Here is a 14,827-nt window from a genome sequence, read left to right as displayed (position 1 = left end):
CTCACTGGGAATATGGGAGGCTGCGTTTCCAGCACGGCAGCATTTCTGCGTTGGCGCGCACCGGCAGAGCCGATGGCGCTGGACGGCTGGCTCCAGCGGACTGGACGGGTTTGGCATGAAATCCCACAAGAGAGGGGCTGGTAGTGACAGAGCCAGCCATGGAAGAAAGCCTGGGCCCCCCCCCCCCCCCTGCAGTCCTGGGAGCAGGTCCTGGGAGCAGACTCACTGGTTGGTGGGAGTGGCAGGCTGGGATGGGGCCCCTCTGCCGACGGCTCGCACATGTACTGGCGCAGGGGTCTCACGCTGGCCTGGCCCACCACCGGCTTGTACCCAAACTCCCGGTTGTCCACGACCTTCAGCTCGATGGGGGGCACGAAATCCTCCTCCACGGGCAGGTGCTGGGGGGCGGCAAGTCGGTCCATGAACTCCATGAGGAGGCAACAGAAAGAGCTGGCACCTGGGCCTGCACCTGGACACTCAGAGTGCCATGGGGCACTCTACAGCCAGACAGACAGACAGGGCCCGCCCCAGGGCTATCGGTGGTTGGAGCTGGTGGGCTCAAGGGATCCCTGGAGCCCTTGGATCATCTCTGACCGACCTAGCCACGTAGGCAGGCAGCGAGGGACGGGTCTGGGACGCGTCCTGCCCTGCTCACCACTCTCAAGAGGAAGATGCTGATGGGGAAGTTGGGGTTCTGGCGGAGGTCTCTGATGGGCGCTGTCTGCACGGTCTCTCCGGCGCACTCCACCACGAGGCTGGGCGACATGACACTCCGAAGTTTGTAGTTCCGCAGGCCCCGCAGGCCCCAGGCCAGGATCTGGAGGGCAGGAAGGGGGGATGGTGCGGCTGTACCACGGATGGACCCCACGAGGGAGGGGAGGGAAGGGTGGGCGTAGGCACCAGTCTCACCGGCAGACAGCAGGGGGGAAGGCACTGATGTAGCCAGGTTGTGAAATCCGGACCTTTCAGAATCAGAACAGGGCTTAAGAACCAGCGAGGCCAGAAAAGCTCCCAGCCCGGAGCCCTGGCCATCCTCTGGGTGTAGCGGAGGCTCTGCGGGGAGGGGAATGGGCTGGACTGCTCTGGGGCGATGGAGGGGCTGGTGACAAACTCCCACCCGTCCTGCCTGGCCAGATAACGTGGTGGGTGGGCAGAGGGCGACACCGCAGCCTGTGGTCTCGCCAGGAGGTAGGGGGTGAGAGTTACATCAGGAGTGAGGGGCTGGGGTAGCCACGGGAAGGGTAGGCTGTGTCTCCGTGTGCCTGTTAGGCTATGGAGCAGGGAAGTGACATGGTCTCATCACTCAAGACCCTCACTCCTTGGGGACTAGACTGGAAGGACCATCGTGCTCGGGCGCCCAAGGAATGGGCAGGGCAGGACCTGATGGGCGTCTCCATCCCCTCACGCTGAGGGGAGGCACCTGCCGGTCATTCGGGGCCAGCATCCTCTGCCCAAAAGTGCTGGTTTGATCTTCATGGCCCCAGTGGCTTCTGCCCAGACTCCAGCCAGGGAAGGCTGGACTACGGGAGACTCCTCCCTCGTGGCCGATCTTCCTCTGCCCCTGCTCCGCCGTGGCCTCCCCTGCCGAGAGCGGTCCGGGCTGCTCTCCCCGAGCGTTTAGATTTGGCCCCCCCAGCACGCAAATGAGGCGCCCTCTTCGTAGCGCCGCCCGCAGGCGGAGGCCTCCCAGCTCCAGCCCAGCTGTCCCCCAGTCCCTGCTGGGCAGAGACCAGGCGCAGAGGCTGACGCCCAGGGGCATGCCAGGATCTGTGGCAGGAACAGTCATCGCCTCCGGCACCGCTGCGTGCCCTCCCCTCCCAGCGAACAAGCGACTTGTGCCCCGGAGCGTGAGCAGAGGCGCCCTGGCCTCACACTCACCTCGATGGCCATCAGCCTGAGCGTGGGCCGGATGCCGCTGGGGATGACGTAGACCCCGCTCTTCCAGGGCGGGGCGGGAAGGCGGCCTGGTGCACCGTCCTGGAAGGGGAAAGACGAGACAGTGGCTGTGATGCCCTGGGGCTCATTCTCTGTTGCTCACCGTTCCTGGGAATGCCAGCAAGGCGGCCCAGGAATGGTCTTAGCTTTCGTGCTGGAGGCACCTGTTGGGTTCTCCACCATGACGAGGGATGCGAAGTCTGCCAGGCCCAGGGGCATCTCATCCACACCCCGAGCTGGGGCAGGACCAAGTAAACCCAGACCATCCCCGACAGGTGTTTGTCCAACCTGTTCTTAAAAGCCTCCCGGGACGGGGATTCCACCACCTCCTATTCCAGAGCTTTCCTCCCCTGAGAGTTAGACAGTTTTTCCAGGTATCTAACCTAAATAGCCATTGCTGCAAACAAAGCCGATTCCTTCTTGGCCTACCCTCAGTGCACGTGGAGAACAGCTGTATGCAGGGTTGTTGTAGCTGTGTCGGCCCCAGGATATTAGAGAGACAATGGGGGTGGGGTGGGGTGAAGTAAAAGCTTTTACTGAACCAGCTTCTGTGGGTGAGAGGGACACACTTTCAAGTCACACAGAGCTTCAGGTCTGGGAAAGGTGCTCCGAATGCAACAGCTAAATAGCAGATCAGACAGTACCGAGTCAAATGACTTACAGAAGTCTAAGTGTATTATAGCAACACCGTTACCTTTAATCAACCAAACTTTTAATCTTAACAGAAAAAGATATCAAGGTAGTTTGACAGTATCTATTTTCCTTAAATCCATGTTGATTGGCATTAATTATATCACCCTCCTTTAATTCTTTATTAACTGAGTCCTATATCAATGGTCCATTTTCTTGCCTGGGATTGGTGTCAGACTGACAGGCCTATAATTACCTGGGTCTTCCTTTTTACCCTCTTTAAATGTTGGCACAACATTAGCTTTCTTCCAGTCCCTTGGAACATCCCTGGTATTCCAAGACTTATTGAAAATCAACATTAGCAGTCTAGCGAGCTCCTTAGCCAGCTCTTTTAAAACTCTTGGATGCAAGTGGGACACCAAAACCCCTTCATGCCAACAAGCAAAGGGATGACAGGAATTTCCTGATTCTGGCCTGTACATTTAAGTTCATCACAGAACATCTTGTGAGGTCTCAAATGAAAGCTGGTGTCACACTGGTCATTAATGTCGCTGTGAAATGTACGTATGTACATATAGACCGACGATATGTTCTTAGAGTCTGTATCAAGGTCTGAGTCACCCGCAGAAGTGAAAAAAACAGGTTTTCTGTTGGGCAAGAGATGTTTATTCCCCCGTCTCTCTGTCGGGATGTGTAACAAGGAGGTGTGGCCTCCCTCCGAGGCTGACACCGAGGGGCCGACGCACGCCAGCCGGTGGGCAGGCCTGGGCACAACACCACTCGCAGGCCGGAAGCGCAGGGCGGGACAGGAAGAGGAAGTATAAAAGCCAGGCCTTGCAGTTCAGTAGGGTGGGGAAGCTGCTGGAGAAGAAGGATGTCTCTCCCCCAGGCCTGGGACTGGAGCCTGACCCTGTTATGGGCCACCCGAGCTACCCGCTGGCTGGAGCTTAGAGGACCTGTCAGAGCTACCGGCCACTGGTGACTGGGAAGAGCGGCCTGCCGCCAACGATTTGGAGGAGCTTGCTACCCCACCTCTGTTGTGGTAACCTCACCCTGCCCTGCAAAGCCTCCCTGGGCTATGGACGGTTTGCTTTGCCTGCCCTGCCTTACCAAATGGCTGGGCCCCTAGACCCCTGAGGGGCTGGGTAGCAAAGCGGTATAGCCTCCCTCTGACGTCAACAGGGAGCCAGCGCGTGGAAAAATGAGCCGGGGTGGTTATCCTGTCTCTGAGCACAGGCAATGAATTTTGGGGATTCTAAGAAGGCAAAGAAGAAATCCCCTCACCCTTCTCCTAGGAAATACACAGGCAGTGCGCCTGCATTCGTAAAAATGGGATCTCAGCCAACTTTGGTTGAAAAGCTGCAGAGGACTCTGGGGTGAGATGAACTTCGTTAGACACGTGGTTAATGAGTTAGTTAAGTTCAGGCTTTCCAGGCTTGTTCTGATTTTGTTTTATCTGTAACCTTTTGGTTCCAATATTCGTAAATCACCTGAACCTTGAATTTTTTATAATAAACTTATTCTTATTTTCACTTTTACTATACCTCAGTGCTGTGATATTAAGCCAGGTGCTGATTCTGTGCTGAATCATACAAGCTGGTGTGTACACTGTTCCTCTGGGGACAGCAGACCTGGGATTTCTGTGAGTGTTCATGGGACGGGCCTAGACACTGCCGGGGGATACTTCAAAGTATCTTGGGGGCTGGGGTTGTTAACCTGTACGGTCAGGTTTAGCGCAGAGGAGAGTGCTAACAGGCTGGCGCTATAAGGGAGCTGACACCTGGTGAAGCACTTGCAAGGCTCCTTCTCGCTGAAGGCAGGAGGGCAACAAGGTGACTCAAGGTCCTGGCTATCCCGAGAACTGTCACGGAAATTTATCTGGACTTGCTGATTTAAAAATGTCTAACTTTAGCAGCTGCTGTTTAACATCCCCCTGAGATACGAGTGGAATGGAGAGAGTGGTCTCACATGATGAGACGGCATCATCTGTTTTTTCCCAAATACAGAACAGAAATATGTATTGAACACTTCTGCCTTTTCTGCATTATTGTTGATAATTCTACCATTGCCATCGAATAAGGGACCAATTCCACTGGCAGGATACTTTTTGTTCCTAATATACTTAAAAAACTCCTTATTGTCCTTAATGCTGCTGGCCACAGATGTCTCCTTCTGTCCCTTTGCTTCCCCTATCAATTTTCTACAATTCCTAGCTTCTGATTTATATTCGCTTACTATCAACAGCCCCTTTCTTCCATTACTTTTTTTTTAAAGCTGCCTCCACTTCCCCTCTAAACCAGGTCATTTTTAAAACCAGTATGGCCTTCTTCCTTGATTGTGGCTTTTTGGGCATCTAGTAAGATGTTCTTAAACAATTCCCAATTATCATTCACATTTTTCTGATTAAATACTTCCTTCTAGGTGATTTGGCTAATAACGGTTTTCAGTTTAAAGTACCAAGTACATATATACCACTGGTCTGGACTTCATTCTGTTTGCACATTATAAATGTGATCAAGTCGTGATTATAAGTGACCATAAATATTTAGTTCTGTGATCAGTTCTTCATCTGGGAAGACGAGGTTTAATATAGAATTTCTCGGTGCTGGATGCAACATTTTTGAGTTAGGAAATTGTCATCTGTAAGTTTGGAAATTCCAAGGATGTTTTAGTACTGGCAGCATGAGACCTTCAGCATACGTCCCTCAGATTGAAGACCCCCATAATGATATAGGGTTTTCCCTACACATTGTAGATAGGTGTGTAAGGAAGCAGTTATCCTGTTCCTTTGTGGGATTCGGTGGTCGGTAGCAGACGCCAATACCCCATCTTGTGCTTTAGCCATCAGCACATCAATCCATAAGCATTCAAGAAGGTTCTCGTCCAAACGATCGGTGACTCAGAAACACGTAATGCCATTGCTGACGTACATTGCCACTCTGCCTCCGTCTGCCCACTTGATCCTTCCTCAATCGGTTATAAGCATTGAGTTTTAACGTTCCAGTCGTGGGAATCATCCCACCTGGTTTCAGTAACAAAGAGGACGGTGACCAATTGTTCGCCATGTCCAGTGAAGGCAGGACAAGAAGTAATAGGCTTAATCAGCAGCAAGGAAGAAGCTTTTTTGCGCCATCACGCTGTTGACTCATATTCACTGTGTGAGCCATTATAACCCCCAGATCCTTTTCAGCAGCACTACCACTGAGCCAGGGATTGCCCGTTTGTATTCGTGCCGTGGCGTTTTCCTTTCTAAGTGCAGCATTTTGCCCTTGTCTCACCTGAATTTCATCTTGCTGATTTCAGACCCGCTCTGCAAATAGTCAAGGTGGTCCTGAATTCTAATCCTCCCTCCACAGTGCTTGTGACCCCTCCCCTACGGTTTGTGCAAACACCTTCCCCCCAAATAACCCCCCCCCTTTACCTCGGTATCCAAGAGGAGCTCAAAGGCAGCTAAGAGCTCGCCCACTTCCTTCTGCTGCCTTGTGATTGGATACCACTGGAGGTGGGGGAGGTGTCTGGAGCTGAGATCCAGACACACTAGTGGGGGACACATGCTCCTCCCCAGGAAGTCATCCTTGTCCTAATATAAAGAGGAGACACGATCAGATCATGTGACTCATGGGCCTGCAGATCCCCTTCCCCTGCTCCGCCTTTAACCCCCTTCCCTGGCAGCCTTGCACTTACAACGATCTCCTGGGAAAACAGCTCCAAACCCACCAGGGGCGGGTCCTGCTGGGTGGCCTGGGGGTCTCCGTAAATCAGCACACGGTCGAAGATGAGGGTCTGGTCCCAGCGGGGGCTCAGGGTGGCAGTCAGGGTCTGCGTGCGCTGGCTCGTGTGCAGGAAGGACACATGGGCGTAGGGGTCTGGGGGAAGGAGACAGGAGAGAGGGGCTGTTCAGTGCTAAGACCCACATGCAGGCACCCATCCGAGCAGGCGGTGTCTCCGTGCTCCTGTCTGCACACAAGGGCGTGGTAGAGATGTAGAGCTCGCCTATCCCCGGGGCTCATGGGCAGCCCCTTGTATCCAATGGACTCAGCAGCAGGGAACCCGCAGGGCCACTGTTTATACATGCATGCCATTCCGAGCTCCCACGCCCCACACGGGGACCTGTCTGGCCTCGGTGGGGGATAGTGGGGGTGGCCCCAAGGAGATTTGTGCTAAGCTCCCAGGCGTCATGCGCTGGGGATGCCAGGAGATGGGGGCTGCAGCAGGGAAGGTCTGGAGCTGCGTGTGGTGAGGATGGCGGGGTATGCTTCGTGTCACCTACCAGAGACGCTCTTGCCGTCGCGTGGTGTCAGATCCCGGGCTTGGTAGATGTAGCAGCGCAGCTGGTAGTAACTGGGCTCTGGAATAGGAAGAGTTCCCAGGTCTGATCCTTACCCGGGACGCAGGACTGCCCTGCAGGTGTCTTCCCCCTCCACCATTCAGCACAGGGCTGCCAGGGCCCAGCTGCCAACGCTACAATCCCTCACTCTGGCCATGGAGCGGGGCCCAGGGGAGCTAATGAATTGCAGGGGCCAGAAACCATCAGTGGATGGCTGGGCAGATGGGGACAGACTTTCCTGTGGGGGTCCTGGGGCGACTCCCTCTGTGCCCATGACTCACGCTGGAAGACGCAGGTGATCAGAGGGGTGTTCAGCTGCAGGATGTTCTGGGCTGGGGACCTCTTCTCTCTCCCTCCCTCCTCCGGGATCTTTTTCTCTTTCTCCTCCTCTGCCTCCTTCTTCTCTTGATCCTCAAAGTCCACACCCTGAGCAGAGAGTGACCATCAGCGCCTGGGCCCCGCAGCTACAGGGTGGCCAGCTGGAGGCGTTGGCATCCGGGTGGAGCTCCGTGCTGACTCGCAATTGTCCGGGGCACCCTCAGCACCCCCATTCCTGCTGGAGGTCCTGCTTCCTCTTTCCAACTCCACTGGGGCCTACAAACCCACCTCTCTCCCGGGCTACATACCCTCACCGACACAATACCCGGAGCCGCCCGCCTCTGCGGAACCACCCTCTACACTCCTCTCTGGGGAGCAGCCTGACTCAGGGCACGCTGACCCTTCTCTGGCAATCAGCCCCCTCTGGCGTAGGGGGACCCCGCTTCGTGCCAGTGGCTGGCCAGGTGTTTTCTGGGAGAGGAAAGAGACAACGGACCAGGGCCTGTATCCCTCGGTCTCTAGCACACTGGTTCCCAACCTTTTCGGCTCGAGGGCCACAGGTATCATTTTTACAACCCTGAAGGGCCACCAATCTCTGCCAGCAGCTCTCCTCCCCCCCACCTGCAGCCAGACAGAAGGAGTGCAGCGAGGGGGCTGCCTCGTCGCTGATCTCCCGTCTCCCTGGCTGCAGCAGGGAAACCGCACACGCCTGTAGTCCCGTGCGCTCCACCTGGGTCCCTAGGCAGTGACTCCCTTCTGCAGCCTGGGGGACGGGAGATCAGTGCTCCCCTCCCTCCCCTCCCGTGGCCCTTTGCTGCCCAGCGCCTTACCAGGGAGCCCTCCAAGAGGAAAATGGAAGCCACCCTGGCAGGCTGCACCTGCACGAGCTTCCTGCGCCAGCAGCGCCGCCGGTAAGTATCATGCGGCCGGGGCTGCAGGTGGAACGTCCAGCCAAAGAAGGAGGCATACTCCCAGCTGTCCTCCTCTGCCAGCTTCTCCGCAGCGTGCTGCAAAAATGGGACAGGCTGAGAAAGAGGGAAGAGCGAGGAAGCAGGCAGCGTTCAATCCAGCTTTCCGGCTCAATTCCGCAGCCTCCAGAGGCTCAGGAAAAGTCCCTGGACCTGGAGGGGCATCTGCAAACACAGCTCCGTCGGCTTTGGTGGAGTCAGGGTGATTTGCAGAGGAGCGCCGCCGTCTGACACCAGCGGAGGCACCCTGACCTCGGTGGCTCCCACCGCTTACCAGCTGGAGGAAGGAGGTGATCGCCTGCTCCCGACTGTGAGCGTTCAGGTCCCGGCAGCGTCTCCGCAGCCAGCGCCGACGCCGGTGCGTATGGTACGTCTTCTCGGCGGCGTTCCAGGACCCAGGGATGCCTGTGGAGCCGGTGCTGGAGCCATACTCCCAGCCTGAGAGAGGAACCACGCCGCCATCAGGACCTGGGAGGAGACCCCGGGCAGGCGTGCTCACATCCCTAGCGATCACACCCTCCTCATCCCTCCCTCCTGAAACCATGCAGCCTGGCCTCGCCTCTTGGGCTGGACAGGCACTGCCGAGGGGCAGATCCCGTGCGGCAGCCGGGGTGGAGCCGGTGTCTGCACCTTGCTGGCAGGGAGCGTGCTGCACGGCTGCTCCCTGGGCCAGTTTCCATCACAGGCAGATCAAACCCTAGATATGGTCCCGGTGCCGGGCATGATGTTAGCATCCCGTGCACGTTCCTGGAGTTCCCATGATGCACGGGGTTCCCGTGGCTGGGCGGGGGCCCCGTGGTTTCTGTGGCAAAGATTGACGGCAGCTGGGCTGCCGGCTGGCCTTGCGGATGGTCATTGCTGCCACGGGCAGGGTTGGCCCCACAGGCCCTTCGTGACGTGCCAAGGGGAAGAGCCAGCACCGAGCCCCACAAATCGGGGTGGGCAGCGGCTCGGTCCTGGCTCTCAGCCCGCTCCACTCCTGGAGTGAAGCCCGCATCCCAGCCCCCAGCAGCAGCGCCGATTCCCCTGCAAACTGGCACAGGAAGACCACTTGCCAGAGTCGTCCACAGCTCGGTTCACCTCCACCCTCCAGCCTTCCTCGAAGTGCCAGCCCTTCGGGCACACGATTCCTTCCTTGGGGGCTCCGGCGGCTCCGGCCTGGAACCGAGACAGCAGGGGAAACGGGCTGAGCACGTGGGCGGGTGGCACAAGCCAGAGCCGCACGGGGGCAGGAGAGGTTCTGGTTTGATGGCACAGACCTCTGAGATGACACCTCCCGCCACCCCGCGCTGGCCTTGTCCGGGGCTCCCTCCTCTCCTCACCGCATCGGTGTTGGGAGAAGGGGCCGGGGCCCACTCTTCCCCTGGCTGCCGGGTCTCGTTCTCGTACACCTCCTCCAGCACCTCGCTGTGGTTGGTCTCCGTATCCAGCAGCAACCTGAGCGGGAGGCCACGGCAGAGTCAGGAACGCGGAAGCCTCGTCTCGTGGCTTTTCCCAGGAGTCCGATGAAGCCCACCACCAATGAGGGAAGACGTTCTTCCTCGCAATCCTGACACCTTGAGGCCTGATTCGAGGTCTGAGAGCCCTGGGACAACTGACCTCGCTAGCATGACTGCAGACACGATTCCGACTGGGACATGTCTAATCTCTCCTGGAAATGGACTCATCTACTTGCTTCTATAGTATCCTGCAGCAGTGAGTTCCACAGTTCAGCTGTGCAGTCCACGCTCCAGGCCCCTCCCTAGCTCAGCTCTCCCCCCCCACTCAAGCACGGAGGCGGGGGACTCAACTGGAGTCACATTTAACCCTTTAACCACCGTCCATCAATAGGAGCCTGCACCAGGCAGTGTCCCAGGTGAACTCTATGCTGCAACCCAGGAGGTCTCTCAAAGCCCGTTCATTCTGGTTCCTGCCTTTGGCCATGTCAGATGTTTCAGAGTGGTGTAACCTCCCCCGCCAGCACACCTCATGGTGCAGTGCTATGCACATGGGAGGGGGGATTTCTGTAGCCCCTCCCTCCTGAATAGTTTTTGGGACCCTCCCTGGTCAGGTTCCCATTGGAGGAGACGGCCTCATGGGCAGGGCGGCAGGTGGACATTCTCAGCCGCTGACGACAGGATCCGTCACGCACCTCCGCTGCGGCTCCACCGCCCAGTCGCCATCCCAGCGCCAGCCCTTGGGCAGCTGGAACTTGTCCCGGGGGAGACCAATCTTCCCGGTTATGTCCGAGAAGCTGGGGTGCTGCATCAGCCCCGTGGAGCCCCACTTCCCAAAGATCTTCATCTGGTTCTCGTACTGGGGGAGCGACAGACACAGGCGGGAGCAGATCAGAGCAGGGTGCCATTCCGCGGACGCAGGGCAGGGTTTGGGAGCGAGGCGAGCTCTGGAAGGGGTGTGCGATGCGTGTGCAGGGCCCAGTACAGACTTGTAACATGGGCCCCCTCCCACATACATACCCATGGGGATTGCAGCCTGGGCCGGGCCTCCGGGGGCCTCTGTAAAGTGTACCCTTTCCCCCCCATGTGGGGGCCCTGTGTGTGTGAGTTCTTACGGGCTGTGCTTTGGTGTCACGATCTACTGACTGCTGGGGGGGTCACACAGTGCACACAGCACTCCCCGTCCGCACCAGCGCTGCTCTCGCCCAGCCAGGAAATAATGCGACCCTCCCTCCCCCCAGGGAAGCCGCTGCAGATTATCCCTGCCCCATCACCTCGCCCGATGCTGCCCTCCTCTTCCTCACCGTCTCTGCAGAGACCCGGATCGTCCCCTCGCAATGCCTCATGAACTCCTGGCTGTCCATCACCAGGCCGAGCCACATTCGCACGCGCAGCTGGCCGTGGAGGGTGTCGTCCTTCCCATCCCCCTGGGGGCTCTGCAAGAGACAGGCACGGGGGCCACGTTGCACCCACTCCAAAAGCAGCCACTCAGCGTGCGGGCAGAGCCGGCCCAGCGGCCGCTCGGCCCTCCGGCTCCCCGCAGCCCCGGGGGGGCAGAGAGATCCCGGCCCATCTCCTACCTTCAGGAAGAGGGTGTGGGTTTTCCCGCACTGCTTGCCGCAGGCGCTGGGGCCGGCCTTGGAGAACATGATGGTGTGAGCCTTCACCCGGGCGTAGGCCACCCGCTTCTCTTTGCACAGCATCCAGATCACCACGTCGGGCACGCTGGCTTGGGGCTGGGGTGGAGAGAAGAGATGGGAGAGATGCTATTGCAGGCACAGGGCAAGATACCTGCTGGGCTGTTCTTCTCATGGCAGGGCGGTGCATCCCCCTCGTGCCAGCCTGGCCCTCCACTTACCCCCTGCTAGGCCTGTCTGAAGGTGCAGCTCCCAGGGGGATGGCAGAGCCATTCTGCCCCTCTGTGAGCTAGGCAGGACTGACCCCGCATCACTCCTAGCTCCCACCTCCAGCCATGAGCAGTGAGGTCAGAGACGGCAGAGCGAGGAGGCCCCATGGCTAAGCATGGCCTCGTTCTGCTCCAGAACTGCTCTGGGAGCTGCTCATCCCGGGACAGCTGCAGCACGGCAGCTCTGGCGCTGCTCGGGCAGGGCCCCGGGCACACGTTTCAGCAGGCAGCACGACACCCGAGGAGCTGCGGGGTGGCAAGGCAGCTTGGGGATGGTGTCTGGGGCAGGGGTGCAAGGCCATGGGCCTACCTCCACAATGACGGAGTCGATCCTCTGCAGCCAGTCCTCTCCCTTGAGGATCAGGGTCTTTGGATTAGCCCCAGCGCTCAGCCTCTCTGCAGACCTGGCTACTTGGTGGAGGAGCCGAGTGCGCAGGTCCCGCAGCTGCTGATCCAGGACTGTGGCTGTCACGCGACCTTCCAAACCGGGCAGCGGCCTTCTGCAAGGAGGGCCAGCAGGGAGAGATTGGAGTTCCTCACTGACCTGCTCCTCAGCTCACAGGCGGAGAGATGAGAAATGTGGACCTGACCCAGAGGTCAGAACTGGAAAAGACGTGGCCGGTCCCTCTCCTGGTTGCTGATTGCTCCCTGTCGCACATACGCCAGTGCTCTGCCCAGTCCAGTTTCACATGTCCCAAGCAATGGAGATCCCACCCTTTCCCCTCGGGAGACGGTCCCACAACCTCATCGATCTCACTGGCAGGAAACCTTCCCTGGGAGTCAGCCTCAGTTCAACCCCGTAACTCCTAGTTACCCCCCGCGGCCACCCTAAACAATTCCCCTCCCTCCTTGGGGTTCGCACCCCTCGGACCTTTGCAGACTATTATCGTGTTCCCCACGCCCTGGATATTGCTTAGCCACGATTTAACCCTCTTAGCTCTCCAGCCCCATATTCTTTTTTGTTGCTGTTTTCCTAACTCCTCCCTTCCAAAGACCTGTAGTGAGGACACAGCCTGAGCTGCAGACTCCATGCTAGGCGAGGAAGCCAGTAGATGGCGAGTGGAGAGACAGACACTGGAGATCCAGCAAGGGAACAAAGCACTGAGAAAGCCGGCACCTTAGCCCGGCGGTCTCTGAGTCCGGCCCTTCAGGTTTAATAACACTAGGCATTATTCCCATCCTACACAGCAAGAAGCTAACTCACGGAGCAATTAAGGGCCAGGCTTCCAGAGGAGATCAGCACATGGGGGGCACGTAGGGTGCTGCACACTTGGAAATCTGGCTCCGAGCTCGTTTGTGAGTCTGGCCCTGATGTCCAAGGTCCCTGAGAGCCAGGGACAGAGCGGGGAGTGGAACCCAGGAGTCCTGTTCTGCAAAGCACTGTGAGATCCTGGACAGCTACCGGCGTGGAAAGCAACGTTTTACTTTATTATACAGCCTCAGAGACGGCAGCTGCGCCGTTCACACTCCTGATCTGCCCACAGGGGCACGTCTACACTGCAATTAAAAGCCGTGGCTGGCCCCCAGCTTGCGGGGGCTCAGACTAAGGGGCTGTTTAATTGTGATGGTTTGGGCTGCAGCCCAAGCTCTGGGACCCTCCCACCTCACAGGTCCTGGAGCCCGGCTCCAGCCCGAGCGTGATTGTCTACACTGCAATGACACAGCCCCTTCGCCAAGCCCCGTGAGCCCAAGTCAGCTGGCACGGGCCAGCCCTGGGTGTCTGATCTGCAGTGCAGACCATGTAGTGTCCGGTCGCCCCGGCTCACCTGCAGTCCTCCAGCAGCTCTGTCAGCAGCTTCTTCCAGACATTACCCAGAAACGGATCATCAGCGTTTCGGACAGACCTCAGAGCATCCAGATTCCATTTCTGATGGAGAAGGAAATGAAGTCAGACTTGAACATGGATCCGTTTATCTGCGGCTCCTCCTCCCTCTGGTGGGAGAGTTACAGAGCCGTTAGGGCTGGATTCAGCTTCCACTCAAGACAACGGGGGATCTTTCCATTCACTTTGATGGGTAGGGCCCCACATTCCTCCCACGGGACAGCTGGAGTATTTGGATCCGTCTAGAGCCGGGAAGGAGAGGGCATAGAGACGAGCCACAGGTAGAAAGAAACGAGGGACGGCCAATGCACAAGGGGTTTGGGGGCGGCTGGCACGGGAGCTACAATGAAGTTATAATGATCATTAGAGGTAGAAAAGACCCATCCAGACCATTTCCTCTCAACGGAGGATCATTCTCTTCTGCACACGTCACTCAGCCGAGCGAGGGCAAGGTAAGCTGCTGAAATCACCCCTCCAGGCCTCTGATGTTTTTTGTTGCTCCTCTCCGAGCAATCTCCACTTTGTCAGCATCTCTCTGGCACTGAGCGGTCCAGAACTGAGTGCCGCGTTCCAGACATGCATGGGGTGTCCCAGTGTGTGCAGCCCAAGTGCTGCATGACCCCTTTCTACCACTGTCTCTCATCCCAAATTCATGCCTTGCTTTGCAGCCTGTTCCCAGCGGTTTGCCCTGCTCCCTGCGCAGCCAGGACCCACACTCACCAGCCTGTCGCGTATGGAGTGCATGATGTTCAGGGTGTCCATGTGGTAGCTAGCGTCCTCCCAGAAAGAGGTGATGGCCACCATTGGCTTGGTGTCGTACCACGGCAGATAGTGGTAATGGTTTCCTGGAAGGAAAGAAGGGTGAACCACTTGGCTCAGGATAGCACAGCTCTTTAGGGAGATGCCAGGGGTGGAATCAGGCTAGGTGGGTTAATATCCGCAGTACGGTTCCTACAGAGCTTCTCTCTCCCAACGCCGGCCCTGGGTTTTTAGGGCCTGATGCATGTCACAGCTTGTGGAATTGGTCTGCATCCAGTTACGAATTCCACCTGGGTTTGGGAACACTGTAACTGTAACCATCTCTGGGGCTCAGATCAGCAGGAACTTGACCGGTAGAGAGGGCCCGTCTGCACGTGCAGTTAGTCCAGAACAGTGACCACACTTTCAGTTCACACCCTACCTTAATCTGAATTAACTTTCGTGTGTAGACAAGCCCTGAGGAAGCTCTGTTGGGACAGGATGACAAGACCATCAAGAGCTATCACCACCAAACTCTTCTCGCCTCGTGGAGCAATGGGGTTGCAGCTGGCTGGGCCCTTGCCTGTCCCCAGAAGCCTGTCCGAGGCAGGGGGCTGGAATCCCCGCAGTCTGGTCTAAGCCCATGGCTGGGAGAGCAGCAGTGTCTCCACTGGACCCCCGGCCCTGAGGAGCAGGGTCAGATGACTCAGCCAGAAGCAGCGGAGGCATGAGGACCTGACTTCCCTT

At 57.7% G+C, this 14,827-nt stretch overlaps 1 protein-coding gene across 1 annotated transcript in view; it reads right to left on the bottom strand.

Annotated features, from left to right (window-relative positions):
- FER1L5 (fer-1 like family member 5) overlaps positions 1 to 14,827 on the bottom strand; it is a 55,390-nt gene that overhangs the window by 14,289 nt on the left and 26,274 nt on the right. Inside the window, exons 17-33 of the mRNA XM_067540351.1 lie at positions 14,063 to 14,187; positions 13,287 to 13,387; positions 11,831 to 12,020; positions 11,195 to 11,350; positions 10,919 to 11,050; positions 10,310 to 10,473; positions 9,501 to 9,615; positions 9,234 to 9,336; positions 8,453 to 8,646; positions 8,041 to 8,217; positions 7,174 to 7,318; positions 6,836 to 6,913; positions 6,250 to 6,431; positions 5,987 to 6,145; positions 1,879 to 1,977; positions 656 to 817; positions 227 to 398 (exon numbers count right to left, since the gene is read on the bottom strand). Of these exons, the coding sequence (XP_067396452.1) occupies positions 227 to 398; positions 656 to 817; positions 1,879 to 1,977; positions 5,987 to 6,145; positions 6,250 to 6,431; positions 6,836 to 6,913; positions 7,174 to 7,318; positions 8,041 to 8,217; positions 8,453 to 8,646; positions 9,234 to 9,336; positions 9,501 to 9,615; positions 10,310 to 10,473; positions 10,919 to 11,050; positions 11,195 to 11,350; positions 11,831 to 12,020; positions 13,287 to 13,387; positions 14,063 to 14,187 (2,454 nt within the window). The remainder of the gene's footprint in view (positions 1 to 226; positions 399 to 655; positions 818 to 1,878; positions 1,978 to 5,986; positions 6,146 to 6,249; positions 6,432 to 6,835; positions 6,914 to 7,173; positions 7,319 to 8,040; positions 8,218 to 8,452; positions 8,647 to 9,233; positions 9,337 to 9,500; positions 9,616 to 10,309; positions 10,474 to 10,918; positions 11,051 to 11,194; positions 11,351 to 11,830; positions 12,021 to 13,286; positions 13,388 to 14,062; positions 14,188 to 14,827) is intronic.

The sequence above is a fragment of the Emydura macquarii genome, unplaced genomic scaffold (genome assembly GCF_026122565.2).
Source record: "Emydura macquarii macquarii isolate MOO-44397 ecotype Brisbane River unplaced genomic scaffold, CSIRO-AGI_Emac_v2 contig_573, whole genome shotgun sequence".
NCBI lineage: Eukaryota > Metazoa > Chordata > Testudines > Chelidae > Emydura > Emydura macquarii.
This window is presented reverse-complemented; position numbering and strand designations above follow the sequence as displayed.